Source organism: Rhea americana, unplaced genomic scaffold (genome assembly GCF_003343005.1).
Source record: "Rhea americana isolate MKP2758 unplaced genomic scaffold, rheAme1 scaffold_128, whole genome shotgun sequence".
Classification (NCBI taxonomy): domain Eukaryota; kingdom Metazoa; phylum Chordata; class Aves; order Rheiformes; family Rheidae; genus Rhea; species Rhea americana.
The window spans coordinates 1526827-1552965 of record NW_028185350.1 but is presented as its reverse complement, the minus strand read 5'-3'; the positions used below and the strand labels follow the sequence as shown (position 1 = coordinate 1552965).

Below are 26139 nucleotides of genomic sequence, written 5' to 3'. Positions count from 1 at the left end.
ATGTACAGTAAAACATCTTGTACAGCTTCTAACACSTGGTCTTGTTCTGAACAGCACCTTGAATTTTGAGGATTAGCGTCTCTTGTAAATAACTGGCAGAGAAGGGCTGCTCTATTTTCTGGAAGTGATGGTCATTACATTAGGAGAATTTTATGTATCAAAGCCCAATTATAGATTTTCAGCCACATTTTGTAAAGCAGAGAGAAGGAAACTGTTCCAGCCCCAAAATGGGCAACTGGATAGACTCTCCAATAACTGTTTCCTTTGATGGGACAACTGTCAGGTTTGTCAAATTTTAGGAAGGCTCTGTAGTATTTATCCCTTGGGTAGAAATCTTGAAGAAGCTCTTTTTAAAATTTAGTTACTCCTCTTTTGRCAAAAATAAACTATATATCTCCTTAAAATGCTATATAACAATTGCAATAGCACCTTTGTTTTTAACATTCAAGAAGTTGGCAAAGACAGGAGGAAGAAGGGAGGAAGAGGGTGCTATGAAACAAACAGTTAATTGAAACTTCAAATGAGCATTGCATGGATCTAATGTGATAGATTTTAAAGGAGCCCAATTTTCAGAAATTGCCAGAGCTCCAATCTGTGAAAATGCGGCCTTTCACAGGTCTCCAATTCAGCATGCCACATCTTGAGTTTCTTTTGAAAAAAAAGTCTTGCCATAAAAGCCCCCCAATTTGGCAGCAAAAATTAACAGCCTTCATGGGATATCAGTCCTTTTGTCTCTCCTCTCCTAACCATGGCTCTTTGGAAAGAGCTGTCGAAGGACGATTTATCTTTTGTTATTTTTCCAGGTAGTGAAGATAAGAGCAGAATCTAATAAAGAATAAAAATGGGGAGGGGAGAAAAACCCACCCACAAAAGCTAAATCTTCACACCTAGCCYAAAAGCAGGCACTGTAATTGAAAAGCATTTCTCCCTCCACGGAAAATAACACCAATTGGGTCTCAAAAAAAAATCCCCAGGTGGTATGAGAGCCCGACACCTTCGGCACAAGCACCCGGCAGAACACGKTCCGAGCTGAGCCCAAAGCCGTCTCGGAGGGCTGGACCACCCTGACCAAAGCAGTCTGCTCTTCCAGCCCCGGTCTTGCACGGAAGGTGGATGACAAGTAAAGCTTGCTAGAGCCCTGCATGCGAGACATTTATTTTGCAGGCAGAGGACTTCAGCCTTCGAGGCCATTAACCTGAGTGTTCACAACTTTCAAATACAGAGAAAATTAAGCATYGTCTCTCTCCAACCCAGGGATTAAAATTCTATATCCCCAAACTCTGAAATCAAAAGAAACATGTTTGCTTTGAATCTCCTGTGAACTATGAGCTTGGGGAAAAATCAATTTGAATTTCACACCCACACACAGATCTTTCCAAAGGTCTGCTTCCTCCCAGCGGTCCACCCTGCCACCAGGAATGGGCAAGGAAGAAGCTCTTGAGAGCTAAGCATCCCAAACCTGCTGGTGCTGCATGGTGCAGAACGCACCTGCGGTCATGTGCTTGGAYGGACACATGTCACCAGGCGCTTCTGAACCACGGCAAGGTTTTTTGCCTGCTGCTTGCATGGTTAGCTTGAGGGAGCTGAGAAAAGGCAACAGCAAGGAAGGGCGCACGCCACCCAGCCCCGGTCTACCTTAGACTGCCAACGCAGTGCCTTGCACCACCGTTCCTATTCTTAGGGCAAGTTCAAGCATTTAAGTGATGGAACCATAAACAGTGACATCAAAAGGCGTAAAGATAACCAGGACAGGATTTCCCAAACAACCAATACTGAACCACACGTGTACAGAGGCTTTCCAGATTCGCCATTCGGAAACACCCAACCCCATCATTCTGCTGTGTTCCAGTGTCATTAACACCTACTACAGAGTAGATTTTAAAAGGAGGATAGGCATTTCTCCTTGACAAAGCTCAAAACATGAAAATATTTCTATAGATTAAAAAAGATAAATAAATTTCTCTTGCCTAGGCAATTAGGAGGAAAAAAAAAAGGCAGAAAAGGAAGCAGGTAAAGAAACAGTATCAGCCGCATGGCTGCAAAGTGGCTTTTGAGCACGTGAAACAATGGAGGAGATGCTTGTCCTGCGAAGCGTCCCACCTCCGCRGGCCGAGGCCCGCTGCCCGGCGCGGCGGGGCCGACGGTCCCCAGCCCCGCGGTCCCCAGCGGTCCCCGGCCCGCGTTTCCTGGGCAGGCTAAGAGTGCCCCCTGCAGCCCTCGTGTCCGTGCCGCCTCCGCCGCCGAACAATTGTTCACCATTTCAAATAAATAAAAAAAACCAGTGAGATACAAATAAGACAGCTTCCTAAATGCACAAGGAGCTAAAAGCTACAGAGCAGAGGCATCTGGTTGAAAACCCCGGAGAGCAGTCGTGGAGGAGGAAGTGCTTCGCGGCGCTCCGTCATGCCTAGCTGCAGCCCCTCTGAAGGGAAAGAGGCAGGGGTAGAGAAAGGATTGTGGGTGCCCTCACCCCAGCTGTTGGCTTTTGTTTTGAGGATAAAAACACAYCTCTGAACATCTTAGGTAAACGAAATGGATGTTCCCGCACCGTGTCCCTCGCAGCGTTAATCAGCCTGCTCCGCTACTCCTTCCTCTCCGCAGCACTGAGGTGCCAGGCAAAACGACAGAAAAAAAAGAAAAATGGTCTGCTGGGCACTTCTATCCTCTARGATAAGTATGTAAGTCTTCCTGCAGTTTGCACTTAAGTAGGGCCCTAAAAGCCAAATAGATCCCCCTAGTTTTGTTTGCTGTAGGACAACAGCAGCCAGACTGCGCTGAGTTTTACACCAGCGCTGTCCCGTGTGCTGAGAAAACTCAGCACGGCGCTTCAACGGCCAGGTTTTTTTGCCTTGGTCCAAGAGGACCTCTCACGGCAGTGTCAAAGCAAAAGCACCCAAAACCCTTAAAGCTGCAGGGCACTAGAAAGAAAAAGCCTTTTGCTGCTCTGTAGSGATACTTAGATGTTCCTCTCTAGCAACAAAGCGTGTGTGAGAGCTGAGTCACAATCTGGGTCCAGTTCAACCCACGGAGCCGACTCCAAAATACTGCTGCAACATACAGCTTCCCTCAAAACCTTACACCCTGCCTCCACCCTGCTAGAAAACAGACTAGCAGCAGCAAAGAAACCACTGTCCTGGGGTCAAGCCGAGAGAACGTTACATGTTAATAGAATTGGTAGAATTCACTGCACATACAGAATTCGCTGCTTCCCCCGTCCCCAGCAAATCGCTGCACAACGGCTCCTTGCAAGGCAGTTTGCAGTGCTTGGTTTTGGGAGGTTTTAATGAGTTAAGCAATTCCACAGCCCCATCCTTTTGGAAGCAAACACCACAGCCTTGAAAAGCCTAAAGAACCTGCCTTCTGCCTAGACAGATTTACACTAACCCAACACAAGAGCCACCCCCTAACACCGTACTGAATTCTGCCCTGCAGATGGAAGCTATCACCCTTACTCCRCGGATGGAAAAAATGAGGGACGGAAAGGGACACCGACTCCCTCAACTTTCCTCTGCAGGTCAGCAGCAGAGTGCGGACCCTAGCCTGGGTCTCTCATCAATCCAAATAACATTCTCTTCCCGAGAGCAAGAAACATGCCTTACAAGTTTACAAAGTTTTACCTCTATTTTGGGATGCTTTATGAGGCTTCATAAGTCACTGCACAAGAGGCTGAGGATACAAAGAAAACAGAGATTTCCCAGTATACAGAAGAACGTGGCCACTCCTATTCTGTAGGCTAGGATCCTAAAATCAGCGTTACCCCAGGCAGCTCTCAAAGTCTAACAAGATAATTCTTGCTGGAGAGACTATTACAGACAGCATAGTCTCACATCCCTCCAGTCATAGGGCTGCTGATGACAAGGCAACACCACRCTGAATGTGTCAGACATCCAAGTGTACACAGTAAAACAGTCCTGGAAGGCAAACTGAGATTTAAGTGCTCCTTCCACAACGTAAAAGRAACACACCATCACGTGTGCAAGGCGGATGGTGGGCAGAGCCAGTTCTTTATGAAAACCAACCATACCAGCCATCCATAGCAGCTCTCCTGGTGCTCCTCCTCAGCCAAGTGTGCCAAGCTGCYGCACATGCTTCACACAAAAGGAAAAAAAACAACGAAAAAAACCCAACAACAACAACAAAAAAAAACAGTGCTAAGTCATTGGTTCAACAAGTGGGGAGATCTCCCAACTCTGCCTATGTCCACTGCACAATGTGACAGGCCATACACCTCCGACAGCTCTCAGCAGCCCCAGCCAAAACAGAGGCTGATGCAATCTTTTTTGCAAGTAGAATTTCTATATTGGTGTAATCTGCTAAAAGAGGCTGATGCAATCTTTTTTGCAAGTAGAATTTCTATATTGGTGTAATCTGCTAAAATTTATTTTTAAATTTATATTTACATTCAGTAATTCAGTAAAGCTCATTTTCCTCCCCCTCAAAAAAAAGAAAGAACCCTTATTAAAATACACCAGCTCCAGCAAAGAGTGCTCCACAGACCAACGAAAACCACTTTCCTACCTGAAGAGTTCCCTGATTTCCCTCACGGTAGCCTGGAAYGGGATATTTCGGACCAAAATCTTGGACGTCGTCTGCTTCTTGAAAGCCTGCTTCTTTYGGGATGATTTCACAGTGGGCCTAAGAAGTCAACAGCAAAGGGCAGTTAAAACCATTACAAAGTAAACACATCCAGGGCATTCTGGCTCCTTTAAGGTTAGGAATCTAAAAAATTAGCCAGGTAGCTAACATCTGACATCCTCACTGGCATCTTACTGGCAACGATGGAAACTTCAAAGAACAGATGAAGAATTGTGTTTAACTTAGTGCTTTAAAWCCTGTATCTAAAAATCAAAGTTTCYAGCTTCCTGACTGCAATCCCAATTTTAAAATATATTTAGTCTACTTCCACATGCGCACTTGGTTACTTTCCCAAAGAAAAGATCACACATCATGTCTGTATTCATATTTGCTGTTATTTATGCTTTGACAATAAATCTCGTATATTCTATTGTCAGAAGGATGTGCACAATTTCTATGTATCTAAATGATTAATATATGCTAACTTTGATCCTTTTTCTTACAACTTAGAAAACAGTTAATGAAACTTTTAAACAGAATTTTTTATTTTGTTTAGGACTGGCTGCATTTGAACAAGATAAAAATTTATCCAATACAAAAAATAGCAGCTTGTTTCATAAAGTAAAGCACTTGTTATAGGCTGGATACCAACCAAAGGAATTTTAAAATGCAAAATGGATAAAACTGGCTTAWTAAACTGAAATACAAGCTGTAGATAGTGAACTGTCAAGACTGCTTTTGGTCCCCAGGGACCARATTTTCAAAGCAATTTTGCCATTTAAGAGATACATCCTCCAATAGGGTTTCCAAAGYCTCTAAATGACAATTTTCAGGTGCCAATATGCACGTTTAAACATCTGGGTTCATTTTCAAGCTTGCACTTAAAATTCTGTATTGAATAAAAACTACAAAGAAAATCCTAACACAGAGCTCCAACTCATTTCATGCAAAAGGAACTATCTCCTTTGTACTTGGCAGCCCAAACAAAGGAAGTTAAAGCCAAAATTTTTCAAACAAGAAAAAGCACGAATCTGTTGTGATTTAACTGCAGCAGATTATTATTTTTAAGCCCCTGGTTTCCCTGATGAATTTGRTTTTATTACCCAGAGAACATTTGTCTTCTCAAGAATTCTTTAAGCCCACTCAAACATCTATTGATTTTGTGATGCTAAGTTGTCACCACAGCCTAGGCTGTGCCAGAAGACTTGCCTTCTCACTACTGTTTTGGAAGCTGTGAAGAGCATAACCATCCCCTACAGCTGTATGAGGCCACGGAATTCCTTTCCCCATCCTGTCTCCTAACTCTCCAAAGCTCTCTGGAAGCTCTGCAGATACCTCTATTGATCCTCAGAGTCACTCTCTACTCAACAGCAAAAAAAGCTCCTCTAGAGAAAAGTCAGTCACCTGAGGTACCAACTCAAAGACACCTTTTAGAGGAGCCTTTTTCTTGACTGTAGAGAAGTGTCATGTGCCTGGTTCAGACTCACTTTTCGGGTTGCAGTATTGCATGCTGCTTATGGGTTTTATTCAAGAATACATCAATTACTGCTGAAAACAGCTGAGCTAACAYCTTTGCATCATTCTTCATCACTGTTTTTTTTTTCCTCCCCCAAGTAAGACTAAGCAAGGCAATTCCTGGTATAGCATTACAAAGGCTGATGTGTTTAGCAATCAAAGCACTACTGATCACAGCCCTCACGATGCAGAAATGCTATCTAAGACCTGAAGAACAGAACAAGAACTACCACAGTTTAAACTTAACTACAGTACAGAGGAGAGACACAGCTTTACCTGAGAGCTCTCTCTGAGATTTTCACTTCCAGCTTATGGCCATCTACAGAGCAGCCCTAAAAGTCGAAATAAAATAAACAGAAAAACACTGAAGTCCCAACAGCTTTCAAACTTCCAGAATATGAGCACAGAATTTCAAGTCTTTGCTCCCTCCCCATGCCAAAGTGCTCCGTTGAACACACTCATACAAGGTAAGGTTTTTGATATGAGGTTAGAGACTGCTTGACTAACTGAAGGAGCAGCCAACATTCCTGATCTAGCTGTCCATCAGCCTCAGCTCCACCACTAAATTGGCAAAGGCAAGTCACTTCACTTGAGCTACCATTTCCYCTCCCTCTACACTGCAAACTCTTCAAGGCAGGAACTAGCTTCCTATTTCTCCTGGACTGAGCCAAGGATGTCTCATTTGTAGCTGGTAGCCAAAACAGCAAGAAAGTCTTTCATCTCTTGCTTCTTGCACCTTTGAGATTCAGCACAGGAAACAAACAGCATTTTGTCTAATCAGTCCTGACAGCGCACAATATGCAAGGCCATTACACTGGGAACCTGCAGCTCTGCTATTCACTCACTGTCCACTCCCTCTGCAAAATATTCATTTTCTTGCTTTCTCTTCTCACCCATCTACTGTAAGACTATGCAGAATGTGGAATACATAATCACCACCTGTTTAAGGTGGGATTCAYGGTCTGTGGTCACTGAATGCACACAGGTTATACAAGCATATGCAGTAGTTCCTGAATGGTTCAAATATGTTTTTCTAGCAACACGAGGGAATGATTCTTCCTCTCTTTGGCGTGCAGCCCAACCCTGCAGCACATGGCACAGAGAAGGTATATGGCTAAAAGACCTGGAGCAATGGCAGACTCACAGAGGGTACAATCATAAACTGCACAGCACTAAACACTAAGCAGTATTTAATTCTTTGTTCGTTGGGGCCTGGATCTTTATCACCTCTACAAAGGAAACCTTGCAGAACAAATTCATTAAACTTCTGGCATTCTACACCTTCTGCTGCCTCTATACTGGATCACTACTAGAGAACTCTTTCCTGCATGAGGTCTTGTCCCTTACACAGCCTCTTCCCTCGCAGGCCTAGTCCATTTTGGAAACTGCTCCATCAGTACAGTGTCACTCAAACTACTGACATCTTTGGCTAGATTCTGAACTTCACTGTTCATCCAAGCCTTTACCCRTCATCTGTGCAAAGAAATCTGGACTAACACTTGAGCTTACCTGGAGCTGACGTAGGGCTTTCTGAGCATGCTCTGGCTTCTTGTACTCCACAAACCCAAAGCCCATAGAAAGCAAAGCACCTATTGGAAAAGAAAGGAAACTCATTAAATTAGTAGGAATCAAGGATGATACTAAGCTGGAGATCACACATCACTGACTGATTTTGAACAAGACACTGCTCTAGAATGGATGCTCTCTTTGAACATCCTGGGCTTTCTTGTTTTGATGATATCAAGGCATCACTGAAGCTGTATGCAGACCAGATTTTTGCTTTGCCTAATTGCAGTGCATCCACATTAAATAAAACATTAACTACAAGTCCTGCAAAACAGCCATTGTTCTTATTCAGAGTGAGTGATCCTATTATGGATACACATGCTTTTTTTTTTTTAAATATATTCAGGACTTTATTTGGAATAATAAAGAAATCTTTATTTGGAAGATGAGACCTCTCCTGCACAGCCCTTTAGTTCCTCCTTGAACCACCTAAAATTGGCAGCACCCTCAGTTGCACCACGCTTCTAAGGAATGCGCTGACTGTTTCAAAAGTCCATGGATRAGGAAAGGAAAAACCCACAACCAAAAACAAAACATCCAGTTCCCAACTTCARAACTTCAGTGGCAGCCGTCTAACAGAGACCACCCTGCAGTGACGGAAGCAGATCACTTTGAAAAGGAGAATGAGATCAGCCTAAATTCAAGCGTTGCAGAGTGGTCATGAGTATGCCTCCCCACCCCCTCCCGCCTTTTTCTTTGAACAGCTCAGAGTTTTCAAGTATCCCATGCAAGAAGAGCTCTGTACAGCCATTTCCTAAGGCAAATCCTCATAAAGCTGTGTAACTCCCTACTTTAAAATCTGGGAACAAGACATAGATCGTAGAGTCAGTATTTGCCRTAGGCAAACTCCTTCCCCTTCAACCACCTAGAAGCCAGGCACAGTCAGTACAACAGACAACCACTCATCACAGCAGCACGCTGGGGTTCAAAGGAGGCAGGCAGAAGGCAAACTACACTCAGTAGAGTATTCAACAAGACATCCTCGAAGCTCCTGGTCGCTACTGCGTATAAAGTATTTYGTGCACAAGTTTAATCAGCACAGCRCACTGGTTCCATTCAACTTTCATTCTGCTGTCATCTCTGATCCTGAAGGAGCCGCCTTCTCTATCCTGATCTCAAGAGAAGGCCACATCTCCACACATCCCACAATTGAGCTTAACCTTCTAGACTGAACCCTGGGGTATTTTTGGTTGCTGCTTTCAGCCATTTCAACAGGCATACTTCTAGACATACTAAGGATTTCACCAACGACAGACAAACACTCTGCCAGATGAATGCTAAAGCAATGCCACACCTGAGCCCTCAGCAACCAGCCGAGGGAAGGAATTGAACAGCAACATCTAGAGTACCTGCTTTGTCTTTCTTCTTGGATATTGTGCAGCTCTTCACAGCTCCCACTTTGGAGAATGTCTGCAAGGAATTTGGACACGTGACATAATTCTCTTTGTCAAAGGCTTACAACTCAAGTGACAATGTGGCCCTCTTCCAGAGCCAGGAACACACACTCACAAGCCCACCTCCCCCCCCCCCGGCACACACCTAACAAGAAGTCCGTGCAGCTGTGTCTTTTCTTATAAAGTTGTTTCTATACTAATATAAATAGATATACAAACACATACACACTCTTATRCAAATCCATGTATATTTATTCCCAGAAATTCTCCACCACTCCTCAGCAACTGTGCAGGGACCTGGAAGAGCTCTGGAGGAACATGATAGATTACAAAACACCTTCATCCAGGTATGGACTTTAGGGGGTGAGTGACTGCCATGGATGCAATATTCTAGACTGCTCCTTCCAAACTCACGAAGGAGGGACTGCAAGATAGCAAAGGCTGCCCTGCAGYGGCAGGCGTATTCTAGAACCAAGGCACGAGGTGCTGGTATGGGCACTGGTTCGTATAGCTGATTTCCTCTATTTCTGACTGTTTCCTGCAGGAGAGTGTTGGCAGTGTCGGCACCTGCCACACAGCCAAGAGCATGTGGAGGCATGCCGAGCCCCWGGATCTGTATGTTGCTGGCTTTGCTGTCATCTGGGTCAAAGTCTCCAAGCTACTCTTATGAAGGTAGATGCTTGGGACACCTGCCAAGGTACTGGGACCACAAATCACTCAAGCTCTTCCTGCTCCCTGTCTGTCTGGGCCCCGTGAATGACAATACAGACTGAATGTGCTGGCACCCACACATAAACCAAGCTTACTTTCTATCCATAAGAAAAAAAAAGACAGCTCGGACATCTGTTTCGCTGCCATGTCCTGAGTGGAGGAAGAAGTCTCCCTTAACAGAGAGCGAGGGTACACAAACTGCTCAGACTTCAAAGACAGGTAGGAGATTACAAACTAATAAGTATTTGGGCAATTAAGCTAGCTTTTTAGAACTCTCCTAGCTCTGCTAGTAACATCCCACATGGTTTTAGAAATGCTACAGTATCTCTCCTTGCTCAAGTAAAGCAGCACAGTCTCTCCTGTCAAGTAACAGAGAGCTCAACAGTGGTAAAAATGTAGATGAAAAATGCATCACAGTGAAATCATGCATTAAACACATTAACGYACAAAGCAATATCACAGCTACAGCAGTGATGGTCCAAAGGAGAAGCATTACAGAAAGCATGGGTGGTGCAGAGTCTTTGAAAATTTCTGTTCGCTTCCAACTGTCCCAAGATGGAATTAATCCCCAYCAGAACCATTTCAGACATGTTTGTCTAATCGATGCCTAAAACCCAGAAGTGGAGCTCCTCAGTCCCAGCATAATCCAGCTATCTCCCTTCCAACATTAGAAGGTCACACTGGCTGCAAGTTAACTCCTTTAAACACCTCGTCCTCACCACAAGCTGCAGAGCAGCTTGCCCCTTCCACTTTGCGGAAAACTAGAGCAGTTGCTCTTAAGCCAGTGCAGGGATCAAGGACTCTACTCCAACAGGCATCACAGCCTGGTCGTTAACCACAGACTCAATGCCTTCCTGCTCCTCAGAGCAGACTGTGCTTGGCAAAACCTAGTCTCTCCTGCTTGCTTATGGCTCACCTCCTTCAGCGTGTCTTCTGTGGTGGCAAAGTTGAGGTTTTTGATGAACAAGGTACACCCTGGAATGCTTTCTTCTTCCTCTTCCTCCTCCTCATCTTCTTCCTGTGCTGCTGTTACCTCTGAGCCTTTTATAGTTGTGTCAGTGTCATTACCTGATACAGAGAAAACAAACCCAATGCTGCAAGATGTAGCAAAGCCAAATTTTGGATGAATTTGCCCTCTGTTCCAGCTGCTAGTTGCAGCAGAACAAGCCACTTCTCTACTGGCTCTTCTTCGGTGAGCACAGACTAAAGCAGACTCAACATACGGTACGTGAACATGTCCCTGTGGAAACTGAAATATTGTCTGTTCTTCAAATACACARTTCCATGAACTTTCCTTCCCCAGCACTCAAGCTCCTTCACATCAAATCTAGACACCTGCTGCACTATGCAAGGTGCCTTTGCCTCAAAGCAGAGGGACAAAGGAAAGGCCAGGCAGAGAGGGAGGAAGAAACCCACATTTCCCCAGAAGGCCCTTTCACATCCTTGTTTAACAGGCAAGGAAGTGGGAGGCATGGCAGGCCACAAAGATGGAGAGAGGCAAGAAAGGGAAATGAGAGCCAGCCAAGGTACACGAARTACTGAAAATCATCAGTGCCAACATCAGAGACTTCCCTTACACCACAAACTCAAAAGTAGGAGAAAAACCAGCATCTGCCAGTTGCTGTACAGACCAAAATGCTCCAACCTCCCCTACTGAGGACTTCCAGCTCTACCTCCAGCAATGGGGTGGGATGATCCTAAGYTGACTCTGAGCTTTATCTACTAAAACATGCAGCCTCTCCTGATGTCTTAGTATGCAGCAGCTCACTCCAGGTCTCAGCGCATCCCACTGAACACACTGGGCCACACCAAGCCAAGAAATCAAGCAGCAATTCAGCCTAACAACTTCCTCTGGGGCACCTAAGCTCCACTATTCAGTTCTGAGGCCTTGTCCAAAGTAGGGGAAGTTAACAGAAATCTGGCTACTGTAAAGGGCTTAATACTGATCAATTGGGCAAGCCTGCTGGTATTTATGGTTTGCCTTATTAAGGAAGGAGACGTTGGCAATTGCTCTTTGACACTGTCCATCCACTCATTTCCATCTTCCAAGTGTCTAGAATGACTTAATAATTTTGACCATACTTAACACAACGAAGAGGCCTCAGAGCTACKGGGTGGCTACACATTTCACAAACACAGAAGGGCAGGGAAAGGAAAGGGCTGTTAGTCCCCACACTGAAGCAAAGGCTGCAGTGGGACTAGGACCTTATTAGACATCAAAAAGCAGACATGAGATTTCCTCCTTTGGCTCACCAACTCCTTTACTTGCTAGATAACTCGTCTTTCAGACTGACTTCACTCCCTACAGCACAGCTGATGCTGTGCTCTGGAGGGCCAAGCTAATCATCTCCCTTTGGCATTAACACATCTCCCCTCTGTGATTTTTATAGGCTTAGTTCCCTCTCGTTCCACCTGAAGGGAGCCCACACTGGCTCAAGGGTGCTCGAAGACCCCTCGCTCCCTCTCAAGAGCTGCTCTTCCTCACATGGCTCCATTTGGTTGGTCTCCCTGGCCCCTTGACATGATGCAGCCCAAGCCTTTTTGGCTGGGCGGTCAAATCCTCCTCACCCCTGCTGGCTGGATATTTGCCAATACTGAAAGAAAAAAACCCATCACCTTTGAAGAAAACTCATTTGAGAGAGGAGGAAGGAAGAGATTTAGCAAGATGGGGGAGGGATGAAAAGGTGCCTCCATTTGTGGCTGGCGCAGTAAAAMGCAGCCATGCACGGCCACGTGGGGCCCTATTGTAGGAGGGTCGAGTAGTTTACTGCACATCCCCTCCCTTCCCTCTCTCCAAAGCAGATGCCAGACGCTGGCAGCAAAGACCATTATCAGCCCCGAGCAGCCTTCTAGGAGCTCCTGTGCTTAAAGCTCTTTATCTTGAGGTGAGGGTCTCGGTTACAGGGAGATAAAATGGCTCCCCCACCTCCCCCTGACTCTAGCTCTCCCCTGTGACCTGCATGCAGAATTGCAGCCTGCGAAGATGCTTTTCATCAGCTTTCCTCCTCCCTCCCCAAACCTCAGTCCTGAAAAAGCTTCCAGCAAATAAAGCCATGCCAGCCCCACCCTTAAAATGAAAATAAAAATAAAAAAGAGAGAAATCTTGAAAGGTTTTAAATATATGGGRAAGATTTAGTTTTCACAGGTCCTGGGATGGGGAGGAAGAGGTATACTGTGGGGAGAGCAAGCTGTGCCTGTGCAGCAGGGGCAGTAGGAAACCACCCAGACAAAGCATACAGCAGGGCTTGAAACACAACAGCACAAAGAAATCCGTGCAGGCTCCCACAGCCTGCCACGGGCAATTCAGCTGCTCCATCCACTGCTGTTGGGTGCTCCTGTTGTTCCTGCGAGCCTGGCTGYTTACAGGCACTGCCTGCATCCTTACACAACAACACACGTCCACAAACGTGCTCAGCTGGGGTAGGGCCTTGCTTACACAGAGCAGCTAACGCTCTCCCAACGTCTGCTGCCAAGACGAGGCCTTGTCCTAGCGACAGGGAGGTAGGACTCAATTTGGTATCACASGGTTTATCCTTTGGCAAGCCACAGCTAAGGAACAGCCAGTCCAGGCTGGACCATCGTCACAGCTGATAATGGCATCTGCATTCCCATCCAAGTACCTGTCCAAGCATATCCAAGTCCCTCAGCACTGCATTAGCCGGGAGACTATGCACCATTGCTGTATTAGATCACCCTCACTACTGTCCAAGTAGAGATACATACACTCAACAGAACCACCCGCCTTATTGCAGCTTGCCAATATTAGACAAAGAATAAAAATTTYTTCCCATTGCCAAAGCAAGAGTTCACATCAGCCCAACCCAAACTGGATTGTCCCCTGTGCACTGCAAGCAGCAACGGACTCTCCGTGCTTCATCCAGACAGCAACGAAAGCAGAGACTAGAATAAGCACAACATTTGTATGCGGGATCAACAAACACACAGCAGAGACACAGATGCCCCTATGGACTATACAGAGGACTTTAGATAACATTAGTTCCACCTCAAAAGTGTCAGGAACCTCCATGTTGCCACCTTACAGGCGGAGGAGCAGGGTAACAGAGATGCTTCTGTTTCAAAGTCAGAACTCTTACCTGATTCCAGCCTTGCTTTCCTTTCCTCTTCTGAAGCCTCAGGAGTTTTTTTTGGAGGGGCTGGCCCAGAAAAGACACCCATTGGAGCCCATTCCAGATACAGTGGCATTGAGTGAAACTGCCAAGACAACACAGAAGAAAGAGTGGAGGGCAAAGCCTGAAGAAAGAACTGTTCTCAGCAAACACTTTGATGTGGGAAATTGGAGTAGAAAAACTGAGCAACATTTTCAGCTGATTCAGTTCTCTTTCACCAAAGTGAAACTGCACACAGGACCACAGCCTGCTGCATGTCAACTAGAGGTCACAGAGCAAGGTCAAGGCTAGGCAAAGGGTGTCCAAGGGGAGCTCCTGGCTTCAGTACCACAYTGCTGTATCACAAGAGGAGACAGAATCCCTCTCCAGACCACTGAGGATTCTATAGACTTATCACAACCTTCTCTCCTTAGCTGTCTTTGTAGGCTGAGCACCMTACTTGGTCACTATGCATAAGGAAGCACTGGGCATCTCTCTAAGTCCAAGCAACACAAAATAACAACAGTGACTCTTTCTAGAGAACTTATTTCTCTCAAAAGCTCTTTGGATCTCACATCTGTAGCAACTACTTCTTTCTGCAGGATCATAGTTAACCAAGATCATGTATCACATTCACTCAAGTGAACTGCTCACGCTCACCCTCAAGACTTCACACGGACAAACTCCAGGTCCTTCYACCAGCCTGGTAGGATGTCTTACTAGAGAACGCTCTCTGGGCAGCTGCCTGCTCTGTGCCATGCTCACCTTTGAGTAGGCCAGCCTGGTGAAAGCYTGTTTGGCCTCAGATGGCTCCAGGAACTCCACAATAGCTGTGATGCCACCTCCTGGGAGAAGCACTCGGCCCAGGCTGCCGTGTTTGCCAAAAACCTCTTCTAGCTCTGCTATGCTTGTACCGGCAGGGAGRTTCTTTACAAGGATCACAGTTTTACTGCGCTCACCAGCAGCCTGCAACATTGGGAGGGGAAGGAGGAAGGGGAGAGAGAATAAAATAAGTAAAAAAATGATCTCTTAATAACTGATGATTTCAGATTCAAAAGGGYCAACAGCCTTTTAGAATGTACTTTCTATCAACAAGATCCACATCCCAACACAAAACCTCCATTCCACACATGCTCACACACGAAGATTACAGCTTCAGGTCCACCCTGGCATGGGCACAGGACTTGCTCTCTGCCTACAGCCAACTGTCACACTGTGGCACTTTAAGCCCTTCTGGGGGTAGTTGTGTATTCAAATGGACAGAACAGTTCCTAACCCATCTAAGAGTTCAATCCTGAAACATGTCAGGKATTTAATTACTAATTTTCCATGAGCACTAAGGACGCAGGATCAGACAATCATTTAGAAGAGGCAGCTCCACTTTGCTGCTGGACATCTCACCTGACTGAAGGAATCCAAACTGACTCCATTTTCGATGAGGAACCGGCGGATTTCCTGGACCAGCTCAGTTTCTCCCAGAGCAACCCTCACTGCCACACTGTCTTTGCTCTCCTGTAGRCAAGGACATCAGTCAATAGTGTGACACAGGTCAAAACAGAGAAGCAAAGGGCTTCCCCTGGAAGGTGCTAGGCACCTGTTTTTCCTGCTGCTCTCAGGATCAGATCTAAAGARAATTCTGCAGAGAGCCTGAAAGTAAAACACTCCGGCTCCTCTGAAGCTTCTAGTTTTGCTGTTGAAGCCACAAAATAGCCCCATAGGCAAAGTGAAGTTTCCAGGAAGAATYGAAACTATAGGGTGTAAGTTTTCAGCAGCTTCTAGTCATCTARAAATGCAAAATGCAGCCAGGCAACCCCAGGGTGGGGGCAGTCATTTTGTCTTCCAGCGACAAAGGGGTCGTTAGGCTCGGATCCAACATTGAGGCTAAAGTACTGTGGATCTTTCAGTCTGACTGCCTGGTGTTTGTGCCTGCACAGAGGCTTTTGCAGCACAAAAAGACCAGGTAGACTCTGGCAGCGAAGAAACAGAGAAGAAAACAATCTGCAATCCCTCAGCTGATCAATAACCCAACTCACATGATCCAGCACTTGGCTTTTGGAAGCATTGTATTTCTGAGCAATGGCATCAGCCACAGCATTTGTCCCCACAAACAGTGTGTTCCAATTGTGAGAGCTGGGGAGAGAAAGAAAAAGTCAGGTTCAGAGTCACCCAGGCCCTTCTTCCCTGGCATTTCTCCATTCAATGGCCCTGAGAAAACAGAGCTTTGAACATTACCACTAGCAGTCACRGGAATAAGCTAGAGAGAAAGAATRGTTAAAAATCCTTACACAAGAGACAGGATGAGGGAGATGTTAACAGTGAGTAAGCAGATAGAAAAGTGACAGCACAGGCAGCTTAGCTTGTTTTCCCTCGAAGGCTACTAGCCACTGCTATGCAGTTACAGAGATGGACTGCTGGAAGTTCATATGGTGACTCAGAGGAACCCATTACCACCAACCAGAASACATCTGTAGTTTTTCACATGGTTTCCTAAAAGCACAAAGCCTACGCGAGCAATGCTGTGTTCTTTCTCAAAGTTTGAAAGCATTGTCCTCTTTTCAGCAAATCTTCCAGAGAGGAAAACATCTCAAATTCTTCTACAAGTTTTAGAAATACAGATGGCCACACAGAGGAGAARGATCCAAACGATTTGTAAACACTACCCTGAAGAGTCACAGTAATATGCCAACRCTAATTAGACACCAAAGCATCCAATTCATGTACAAAGTCATTGAAAACCAGGTTTCTTGGAGTTTCTACTGCTCACTGAACTACTAGAGATACTTAGAAAGAAGAAAAACAATCAAATAGGTAAGAGATAAGGGAAATAAAACTGCACAAGTGTTCTATTGACTCTAGTAATCTACACAAACCCTGCAAGAACGCACTGTCATTCCAGTCAATTGAGAATTTGGCAGTTTGCATTCTTATCCCACTACAAGACACCTCTTTACCTGGTCCTGTTGGCTTTGTCTTTGGCCTCTTTCTGCTTCTTGTAGGAGGAGGATTCTTCTGCATCTGCATCTTCCTTTCTTTCTTTTTTGATGGTAGAGGGTAAAAGATGCATCATTCTGCCCTATAAGAAAGGAAGAGGACCAGCAGTTCTGAAATTAATACCCASAAGCTCATGAACTAAACAGAAGGGAAAGGTGCCAAGAAACTTCCTCCCAGTCAACYGATATAGGCAGAAGAAAGGAACCTTCCTTTCCTTTGCTCAAAGATGACACCACAGTAACTCAAAGTAGCCATGCAACATCATAGACTCTGGGACTCAAGACCTCCTTCCATGACCTCTAGCTGAGACTTTGATACCTGCAGGGCTGCTCAAAGCAGCACTGCTCTGCCATAGCAACTGTGCTTCCCATACAGCAGGGCAGAACAAACTCTACCCCTTGGAACCGAAAGGATCCATTCTGGTAATGCACAGAAGCAAATACTTGGTCACGTTACTAACAAATGCCCTCYCCCCCAGTATGACAGCACAGGAAAACCAAGAATCACCATACCTGGAACACTTGCCCATCCATTTCAGCATAAGCCTTCACTGCATGCTCAGGAATCATGTATGTGACGAAAGCAAATCCTTTGGGTTTCTTGGTCAGTCTATCTATAGGGAAATGGATCTCCGMGATGGGTCCTGCAAAAGGCAAGGCCTTCCCATAAGAGATGTCCCTTGTACAGCCATTACCTGCTACAACAACATTCTGAACTGGCATCTGCTGGCAAAGTGAGGGGAGGAAGGGGGCCAGGGAGGGCAGAGCAGCTTTGCACATTATGGAGGAGAAGTGGGCTGGGAGACACTAATCTGCGTAAAGAGCTGCTGACCGGAGACTGACAAGGCTGGCTCAGTAGAGCCCCCCAAGTCCGGATCTGAAGCGCACTGCAGCTCACAGGGCTCTGACACACAAGTGGAACAGTCGCACTTAYGACACAAACAAAGCAAATTCTAGGCAGCTGCATTTACTTGAAGTCAGGAAGAAAGATGTCCACAGTCAAATTCACTCTCCTCCCTAGAACAATCTAATGCTAAGATCAACTCAAATTTGTTCAAGCTAGAAAAGGGCAGCCTGGAATTCCCACTTGACATATCAAACATGAACACAACTTTGGGCTGCATTATAACCATAGAGATTCACTTATCTACACCATCTAGCAGTCACCTGCATGAGGAAAGACTCTTTCATGCAGCARGCACTTTCAGTTTTCTTCTTCTTCCCAATCCACTAGAACCCATCATATTCTAATCTGACTGGGAAGAGCTTTTCCTGTTGGGTCAGAGGGATGAGGGTAGAGACACGCAACAGTATGTGCACTGAGTTAAGCACRTGGAGCATGGAGACAGCACCAGTATTAATGCCAAGTAGCCACGTGCTGGGACACCAGGCAATAAAGATGACAGAATTTGGTGCACATTCAAGAGGTGTATAACAGACAGCTTCACCCATCCCTATCCACAGCAAGAGGGGACAACGTAGTCCTGCAAATCTCCATCCCACAGTAGCTGCTTACCATACTTGGAGAAGACCTTCTCCAAGTCCTCCTCAGTACTGGTAAAGGGAAGATTTCTGACAAAGAGTCTCCCTGATTCAGACAAGTCCTCTTCTTCCTCATCATCCCTTTTCCTTCTTTGCCATGGCTGGTCATCACTTTTTGCTGCAACTTCCTTTTTTGGGGCGTTCTCATATCGGAATACCTCAATGTATCGCCCACCTAATCCACAAACACATACAGAGGCACATTAGACACTTCTCAAGGCCGCACATCATTCTCAGCCACAGGCAATAAATAACAGTGCTTAAAGAGCCTGAGCTTACATTAGTAAAATAAGTAATTCCATAAACTTCAAGTAGAACTCAGTCTGATTAATAAAAACAGAAAAAAATCAAAGGGAGGGGCAGAGAGGCTGTGAGAAAGAACATTCTTCAAGAAAAGCAGGATAACATTTGCTAGACAATTTCACGGTCCCCTTTCCCACAGCCAGGATGTAGAGCTTTAGGCCTTGCATCTCTGCCAGCCCAGTCCACAGGGCTTTAAGTAGATATTCCCATTCTGCATGGGATTTTTGCAAATATAAGTCTAGTTCCATTAAAGAATAGGCCAAGAACAGGATTCAAACACAGGCTTGCAGAATCATTTTTACAAATCCCCTGCACTATCCCAACCAGATTTAAACAGTATAATTTCTATACCTAGAGCAAGATATACTTCAAGCACACGACAAAAACGAGGCCAAAGAGCAATGCACAGCTCAGTCTCTTGCCAATTCTCTGCTTCTTCCGAGGGCACTGACACAGCACCTGGTTATCCCGTGTCAGTTAAGCAGAGGAAACCACCCCCACCATCTGTCTGGAAATAACTAAGGCAATAGGATATACTTTAGCAATGAACACTTCAGCAGCTGAGCACCACACCATCTACTTCAGCCAGAACAAGAAGGAACAAATAGCCCTTACCTATGTATTCTTTATTTCGCTTCAAGGCCTTTTGCACTTCTGCTTCACTCTTCAAGTCAACAAAGATGTAACCTTGGAGGAAGCAAAGGTTCAACTGAGCATCGTGTGGGGAACAAACAGCCGCTAATTAGCTAATTAAGGGTGAATCAGGCTTCCCTCTACAGATTCCTACAGATAAAGCATTTGGCTCCCATTAAAGTTTCAATGCAGCCACAAAAAGGCCATGTCGGATCTCAAATTGGAAGGCTGGCTTTTAAAAGCTTATTCTCTATGTACAAACCAAGCAAACCCAATTTAACAGCCAAAGTAGCCTTTCACAGGTGTGAAAGACCATGACAGCAAAGAAAAGGTGAGTCTGCTGTAAGGCTATAAAAGGAAAGCAGCATGTAGCAAATTTCTTGCCAGCTCCAAGGACCTGCTCCAAAACCCTTTCTAACAGGGTTACTTCCAATAATCACAGCCTCTGGGAAGACCCACTTTGGCTGCCACTGCAGCTTTGTGGCTGATATGCACACATCAGCAAAGCCCTTGGGTGCTGATGCAGCCGTCTCAAAGTAGGAGACCTTTCCTTGGTATGGTTGGCGGATGTTTAGGGAAGCTCCAGAGGTAAATCAAAAAAAAAAAAAGCTCCTGCTGCTCTGTGCTGTGCCTCTATAGAGAAGCACAGCCAACACCACTCTGCCCACAGCATCCTACAGGTACTGATGAGGGCAGGCAGGCTATGAAATCACAGAAAAGCATGTAAGAATTGGAGCACAAGCTAATGATTTGGAACCACAGATGACAAGAGCAGAGGTTGAGATCATGAAAGGTCCTCCAACTCACAAATCCAATCCCCCTTACACACAAACACATTACCTGTCTTTTTCCCCTGGGCATTTTTTCCTATCCGGATTGCCACTGGCTTCAGAGGTAAGAGGAATTCCCGAACTTTTTGCTGCAGAGAAGAAGAATAATCATTTAAATGATTTCTTGGATACAGGCAGTGTCAGGTTTCAGATATCTCTTTCTATAAGCACTATAAAGACACCACATGCAACATTTCTGGGTGGATCCAGTTCAAAAAAATTCCCCCAATTGCCCATGCAGCTCTCGGAACAGTTCCATCTCGTGAAGATACAGGTCTCTGCAAAGACAGTGAGTTACAAACTGGGAACACCCTTGAACCACAATTCCCAGCATAGGGAACCACTTACCTCAGTGACGTTCAGTGGGGCACCMCGTAGTTTCACTGTGTATGGTGTGGTGGCTTCCACTGAGCTGACYTGGTTCTTCTGCTGGATAAAAGGACAGAAGAGAAGATGCCTGTGAAATAGCAGAAGACATAGCACAACAAGCTGGTCTTGCCCAGCAAGTGGGAAGAGGAGGCTGCAGAGTGGGAGAGAGAATAATGAGCGATGCTCTCCTAACAGCATCAGCCTGGGCAGAAGGTACCAGATGAGGGTGCAAGGTTTGGCTGGKATACACTTAAACTCAGTCACTGAATATGGAGCTCTGTAGAATAGCATTCCCTGCAGGCATTCAGATACAGATACAGGAAGGAGAATAAAAACCTCTGYTCAGAGTACTGACAGCACTTGTTAGGAAGTCTGTTTCCTGAAAAGGAGAATTTAGTAAGCACAAAGAAGCTACCTGGCAAAYTTTATTAGCTTCCTCCTGTGAATCAAGAAAGCTGACACCTAGGGGTCCTGCAGACCTCAAGTTCTCATCTCCTTTTTTGGAGTGATTGACAGATATATATAATCCCATGGGGTTTCTGCTTTAGATAAGACAAAAAACTAGTTCAGTTATACCTCTGATATGGACCCTTTTTTCTTCTTCTCTACAGATGTCTCTTGCTCCTTTTTTCCTGTGTGTGTGCTGGTGGTTCCTGCAATGCCTGAATCCTCCTCACTCTCACTTTCCTCTTCCAGCTCTTCACTATCTGTCTCTTCTTCTGCACTGGATGAGGAGGAGGAACCCTTCACCATTTTAGATTTCAGGTAATCCATATCTGAGAGGTCTCCCCTAGCAGCTGCCTTCCTCTGGCTTTTCTTTCCTGTAAGAAAGAAAAGAACAGTGAATTCTTGCAGCCAAATATTCCTGCTCTCTCTCCAATCACATAAAGACTGAGAACAACCAGAATCACTACAATGACTTTCCTCTTCTCTGCCCTTTATAYGTGGAGAAAGGAATTGAGAATAGCAGGGCAATCTCGTTTTAGCACCTCCAAACTGACACGTCATCTTTTTTCAAAGCAACACTTTTTACATATAAATCAAATCAGAAAGGAGCTCAAGGAACTTCATACTGAATTTTTGTCTCAGTTTCAGTAAAATACTTCAAACTGACCCCAAAGGTGACTTCAGTTGCTCAGTTTTGTAGAGGAGGAGGCAGAAGAGATCATTTCTCAAAAACAACCTCCCATAAAAGTCAACCAATCATACCTGTGTTTCAGTTGCCCAAGGAGAAGCCCAATTGCAAGGAGAAGCGGAGTCACCACCACTCACTCCAAAAGAACAACATAAGAAATACCATAAAGGGAAGGGGAAAGGGTCTAAAAACAGACTGATCATTGTACCGCTGGTACAAGGACACTGTAGACTAGCAAGGTAGATGGACCAGACTGCAGTTCGGATTTCTCAATCTCCTATATGKTATCCCACTACTAAATCACTGCTCCACTGTCTCTGGTTTTCTTTTCAGGATCTGATATACTGAACTTCGGCCATTCCCATCAACTCCAACAGGGCCCTTTCTCCAGAAACATGCATCAGTCAAAGATAGACCAGACAAGTTCACAGGAACTGATTAAAGATCCACTGATAAACAGAAACTACATCCAGCTTAGGAAGCCCTGGTGCTCAGTGGCTACAGGCTAACAGAGCATTGAGGGAAAGGATAATGTTTATCCTATCACTCTTCCCTAGACATCGACTTAAGGGCTCAGGAGAAACCACAAATGCCATCCCCTCAATATCAGAAATCACATTTCCTACAGTTCCCCATGTTCCAGAGACTGGAGGCATCCATACATGCACAGAGCAAGCCTCAAGCTAGGAAAACTACCTTCCTAGAGACTTTCTTTGGAGGTAGGACACTGGTTTGGGTGGATCTTTGGTCTGATCAGTATAGCTGCCCTCACATTCACTGAGGCAAAAACAAGCAAAGGGCGACAGTCATTTTGGTACCTTTGGTTTCCTCCTCATCTTTAGAGGGTTCATGTTCATTCTCCTCCTCACTCAGTTCCTCAGACTCATCTGAATCGAAGTTGAGGTAATCAGATGGTGGCTTTGATTTTTCCTTCTTGGGCTCTTCCACCGAAGTGTCATTAGCCCAAGTGGCCACCTGAGAGCGTTTCTGGTGAACCAGTAAGAACTCTTGGAATGTTTTATCTTGTTCCAGCTGTTGGAAAAAAAAAAAAAAAAAAAAAAAAAAAATTAAAAAATAAAAAAAAAAAAAAAAAAAAAAGACACAATTATTGAAGACAGACATAGGACAGCTAGTTACCAGTTTGAATTCAAAGACAAAATCTCATTTCCAACAAAGTGGAAAAAAATACAAATAAAAAAAATACAAAATCCCATAAGTGGGAGTCTACTTTAGACTCACAAGTTAAGTACTTAAGTGACAAGGTCTCTCAGCTCTCCTCTACCTTGTTTTTAAACAGCACTTTAAAGAAGAAACAAAAGCATTTAAAAAAAAATCCACAATTTAAACATGGCAAAACTTGTATACAGTCAGAAAAAAAAAAAGATGACTCAGGCAGGGCTAACCTGGATGCAGTGTTTGTTCACAGGACAAGTTAACAATTAAAAAAAGAAAAGAGGCCCCTGAAGCTAGAGTTGTCAAAATCATGGTTTGTTATAGTGGAATTGGACTGTACTTCATGAATCTAGGTTAAACCATACACCTAGTTTGAATTAATAGCATTRGAATAGGTACAATAAAGAGTTATTCAACTATTGCTCTTAATACAAGCTGGAAACAACATACAAGCATCAATCAAGTTCTAAGCAGCTTACATATCCAACACAAACACCTCTCTGGTATCAGCAGTGGGATATCCCAAAGACTTTTAGGCAAGCAATGCTGTCTTCCGGGTGACAGAGACACTGAGGCATGCCTTTSGTGAAGGGACAGTATTGCAATCTTTCCCCTTCAGGGGCATCACAGTAGGTCACATATGCCTGCAGGCACTGCTGCCCTAAAACCTACTTCATGCTTTTCCAATGAAACAAAAGCAGCAGACCAGATAAAACCATCCTTCAGGACAGCAGGTAAATATTTTAGCTATGCAGCTTGTCAGTATCACAGGAATTGGGATCAGAACCAAATATCCTTACTTCTTTGAGCAGGACAGGCAGCTGGGAGTAAAAGTAGCTATTTTTATCATTCCCTGGTCACAAGCTAAGGATTGCAACTCAACCTCAACTCACCTCCTGTAAGTTTTCTGTTGGATTTTTCTTCTTTTTATCCTAGAAAGAGAAATCTTTTTTAGAAAGGCTTGTTAAAATACATCCAACTCCACTTCTCAGATAACTTAAGGGCACAGGRAACACAGGTCTTAAGGCAAAAAGTGCCAAAATCAGGACTCCAATATCAGCAGTCACAGCTACCCTGTCCTCCTCTGCACACATTGGGCTACCCTTTTATTTGTCAGAGCTCTGTCTGCCAAGTCACTGACATAGGTYGGATCCTCAAGAAACAAACAGGACTTACTTTCTTTGCACCCGCATGAGCTACATTTGTCACAGGTTTCTCAGTCTTCTTTTCTGAGGCAGGGAGCTTCTGAGAGTACTTACTCCATGCTTTGGGTTTTGAAGGGTCACCAAAAGACTTGCATAATTCAACCTGAAAAGAATCAAATAGCTCTTTARTGAATAGTTCTGCAACAGCAGGATAAGTCTTACTCAAGAACCTTCCGTATACCATCGAGAAAGGGGGAGGATGGGGCACAGAGAACAGGTCACTCCTTGTAAACRTACGTTTTACAAGCGTGTAGCTATGGTTTGCTCAACATGGAGAAGAAAAGTTTACTGTGCCCATTTAAGCACAGTCAAGTAAGTTATCCCGTTTATCATGAATCCCTGCATTCTCTATCCAGGAGAGTAAGATGAAAGCCTTTAAATAAACAAAAAGAAATCACAGGTTCRAAAGTTCAGATTATTAGAGCTCAAAACTAGGCACTATTGATCCAATCAACACTGAAATCACCACCAGTGCGAAGAAGGAAGCTCATCTGAGTCAAACAGCTGCTTGAGACTCCAGCAGAGGCCTGTCATCAGGTTTTGCTATTTTGYTGCAGAGAAAAATCTTCAGGCGCTCTTCGCTCCTAGCTGTTCACGCTTAGTAGCACAAAAATCTCCAATTACAAACTTTCAAAAGAATAAAAATATGATTTTTTAAAGATCAACTCACTGTGACTCTGGAGGTGTCTATGAAACTTCTGTTAAAATGGTTCATTGCTGTTTTAGCTTCATCTTCAGACTTGTAGCCAATAAAGCCAAATTTCCGGAACTTGCCATCCTTAGTGAACTTCAAGCAACAATCGGTCAGCGTGCCAAAGGCTGCAAATAGTTTCCTAAAACGCTTCTCATTCATCTGGGAAAAAACAGAGACACAACAGGACGACAAATTAGCAGTACAACATGACTAGAGAAATACTTTATAAACAAGTCTAAAACTAAATGTTTTCTATCAAAGAATTTTTGAAGTGTAGAAACAACAGAGCAGCGTGGCTACACTGATATGCTTCAGCTGTCACACTCAGTCCTCTCCCCCACGAATCCTCCAAGTCTACAGATCTCCCTCTGCAAGACCTTCCCAGCCTAGATGACGCACCCAGCTCTCAGGGAACCCAAGGTCCTGCAGTGCTACCTGCTACAATCAAGCACCCAGTTCAACCAGAAGCAGCTTTTGGTACCCCCAAGGGAAACCTGGACAGCAGGGCAACACTGTACACACCCTCACCCAGCTCCCTAGGAAGGAGAAGAAGGCAATACCCATGACAAGCTCTCCTCCTCCTCATCGCAAGGGGAGGCCCACTCTCCCCTCCTAGGAGGCTTCCCCCAGCACATGCCCACCCCCACCTCCACCCCGCACCCCTGTCGCCTATTCCCTCGGGCACTTCCCTAACTCTTCCCAGTAAGGAGCCCCTCCTGGACCATATCTTTGCCAGGACTCTCCACCAGCCCCCCACAATCCCCAAGKGGGCTTCTCTGCTCACTCCAAAACCCTCTTTCCTCCACGACATCTCCCTGTTCCCACTCACCAAAGGCACCTCTCTCGAGGCACCTCCCTACTTCCCGGCTGACTGAGGACCCCCACCCCAAGGCCTCTCCTTGCTCCCCTCCAACCAAGGATCCCCTCCCTCCGGGCCTCTGCCTGCTCCGTCTCACCAAAAACACCCTTCCCCTGGGCCACTCCCGGCTCTCGCCTTGAAGAGTCCCTCCCCGGGGGCTGTCCCTGCTCCCCCTTCCCAGGGCCTCCTTCCATGGCCTCTCTCTGCRCTCCCACTGAGGACTCCCCCAATCTCAGAGCCTCTCCAGGCTCCCCCTCCCACMCCAACCTCTGCTCCCTCCTTCTCAGGAACGCCCTTAGGACCTCCGCTGTCTCCAGGGCCTCCCCTTGCCCCTCTCCGCCGCCTCCGTGCCCAGGACCCTGCCCCTCACACGCAGCCTCTGCACCCCAACTCTCTGCTCTAGGCCCAGAACCGCCCCCCAGCCCGCAGAGACCACAACCCGGCCGCACGCTCACCCCATTGGGGAGGTTCTTCACGATGAGCCGCGACATATCGGCGAAGGACGACGGCGGCGGCGCCGCCACCGCGCAAGGCCCGGC

General features: G+C 45.5%; 1 protein-coding gene across 5 annotated transcripts in view; it reads right to left on the bottom strand.

Annotated features, from left to right (window-relative positions):
* RBM19 (RNA binding motif protein 19) overlaps positions 1-26133 on the bottom strand; it is a 105580-nt gene extending 79447 nt beyond the window's left edge. For 3 of the 5 annotated variants that reach the window (XM_085326148.1, XM_085326145.1, XM_085326147.1), the window contains exons 1-21: positions 26056-26133; positions 24718-24900; positions 24019-24150; positions 23736-23774; positions 22488-22701; positions 21111-21355; positions 20514-20594; positions 20176-20254; positions 19318-19389; positions 18374-18574; positions 17371-17501; positions 16819-16940; positions 15901-15997; positions 15269-15379; positions 14633-14833; positions 13856-13973; positions 10678-10829; positions 9006-9066; positions 7600-7679; positions 6367-6422; positions 4519-4635 (exon numbers count right to left, since the gene is read on the bottom strand). In XM_085326148.1, coding sequence (XP_085182274.1) covers positions 4519-4635; positions 6367-6422; positions 7600-7679; positions 9006-9066; positions 10678-10829; positions 13856-13973; positions 14633-14833; positions 15269-15379; positions 15901-15997; positions 16819-16940; positions 17371-17501; positions 18374-18574; positions 19318-19389; positions 20176-20254; positions 20514-20594; positions 21111-21355; positions 22488-22701; positions 23736-23774; positions 24019-24150; positions 24718-24900; positions 26056-26091 — 2528 coding nt within the window. In that variant the 5' untranslated portion in view covers positions 26092-26133. The remainder of the gene's footprint in view (positions 1-4518; positions 4636-6366; positions 6423-7599; positions 7680-9005; positions 9067-10677; positions 10830-13855; positions 13974-14632; positions 14834-15268; positions 15380-15900; positions 15998-16818; positions 16941-17370; positions 17502-18373; positions 18575-19317; positions 19390-20175; positions 20255-20513; positions 20595-21110; positions 21356-22487; positions 22702-23735; positions 23775-24018; positions 24151-24717; positions 24901-26055) is intronic. The other 2 variants (XM_085326146.1, XM_085326149.1) reach the window with 1 other exon arrangement.
* Positions 26134-26139: the final 6 nt, after the last annotated feature.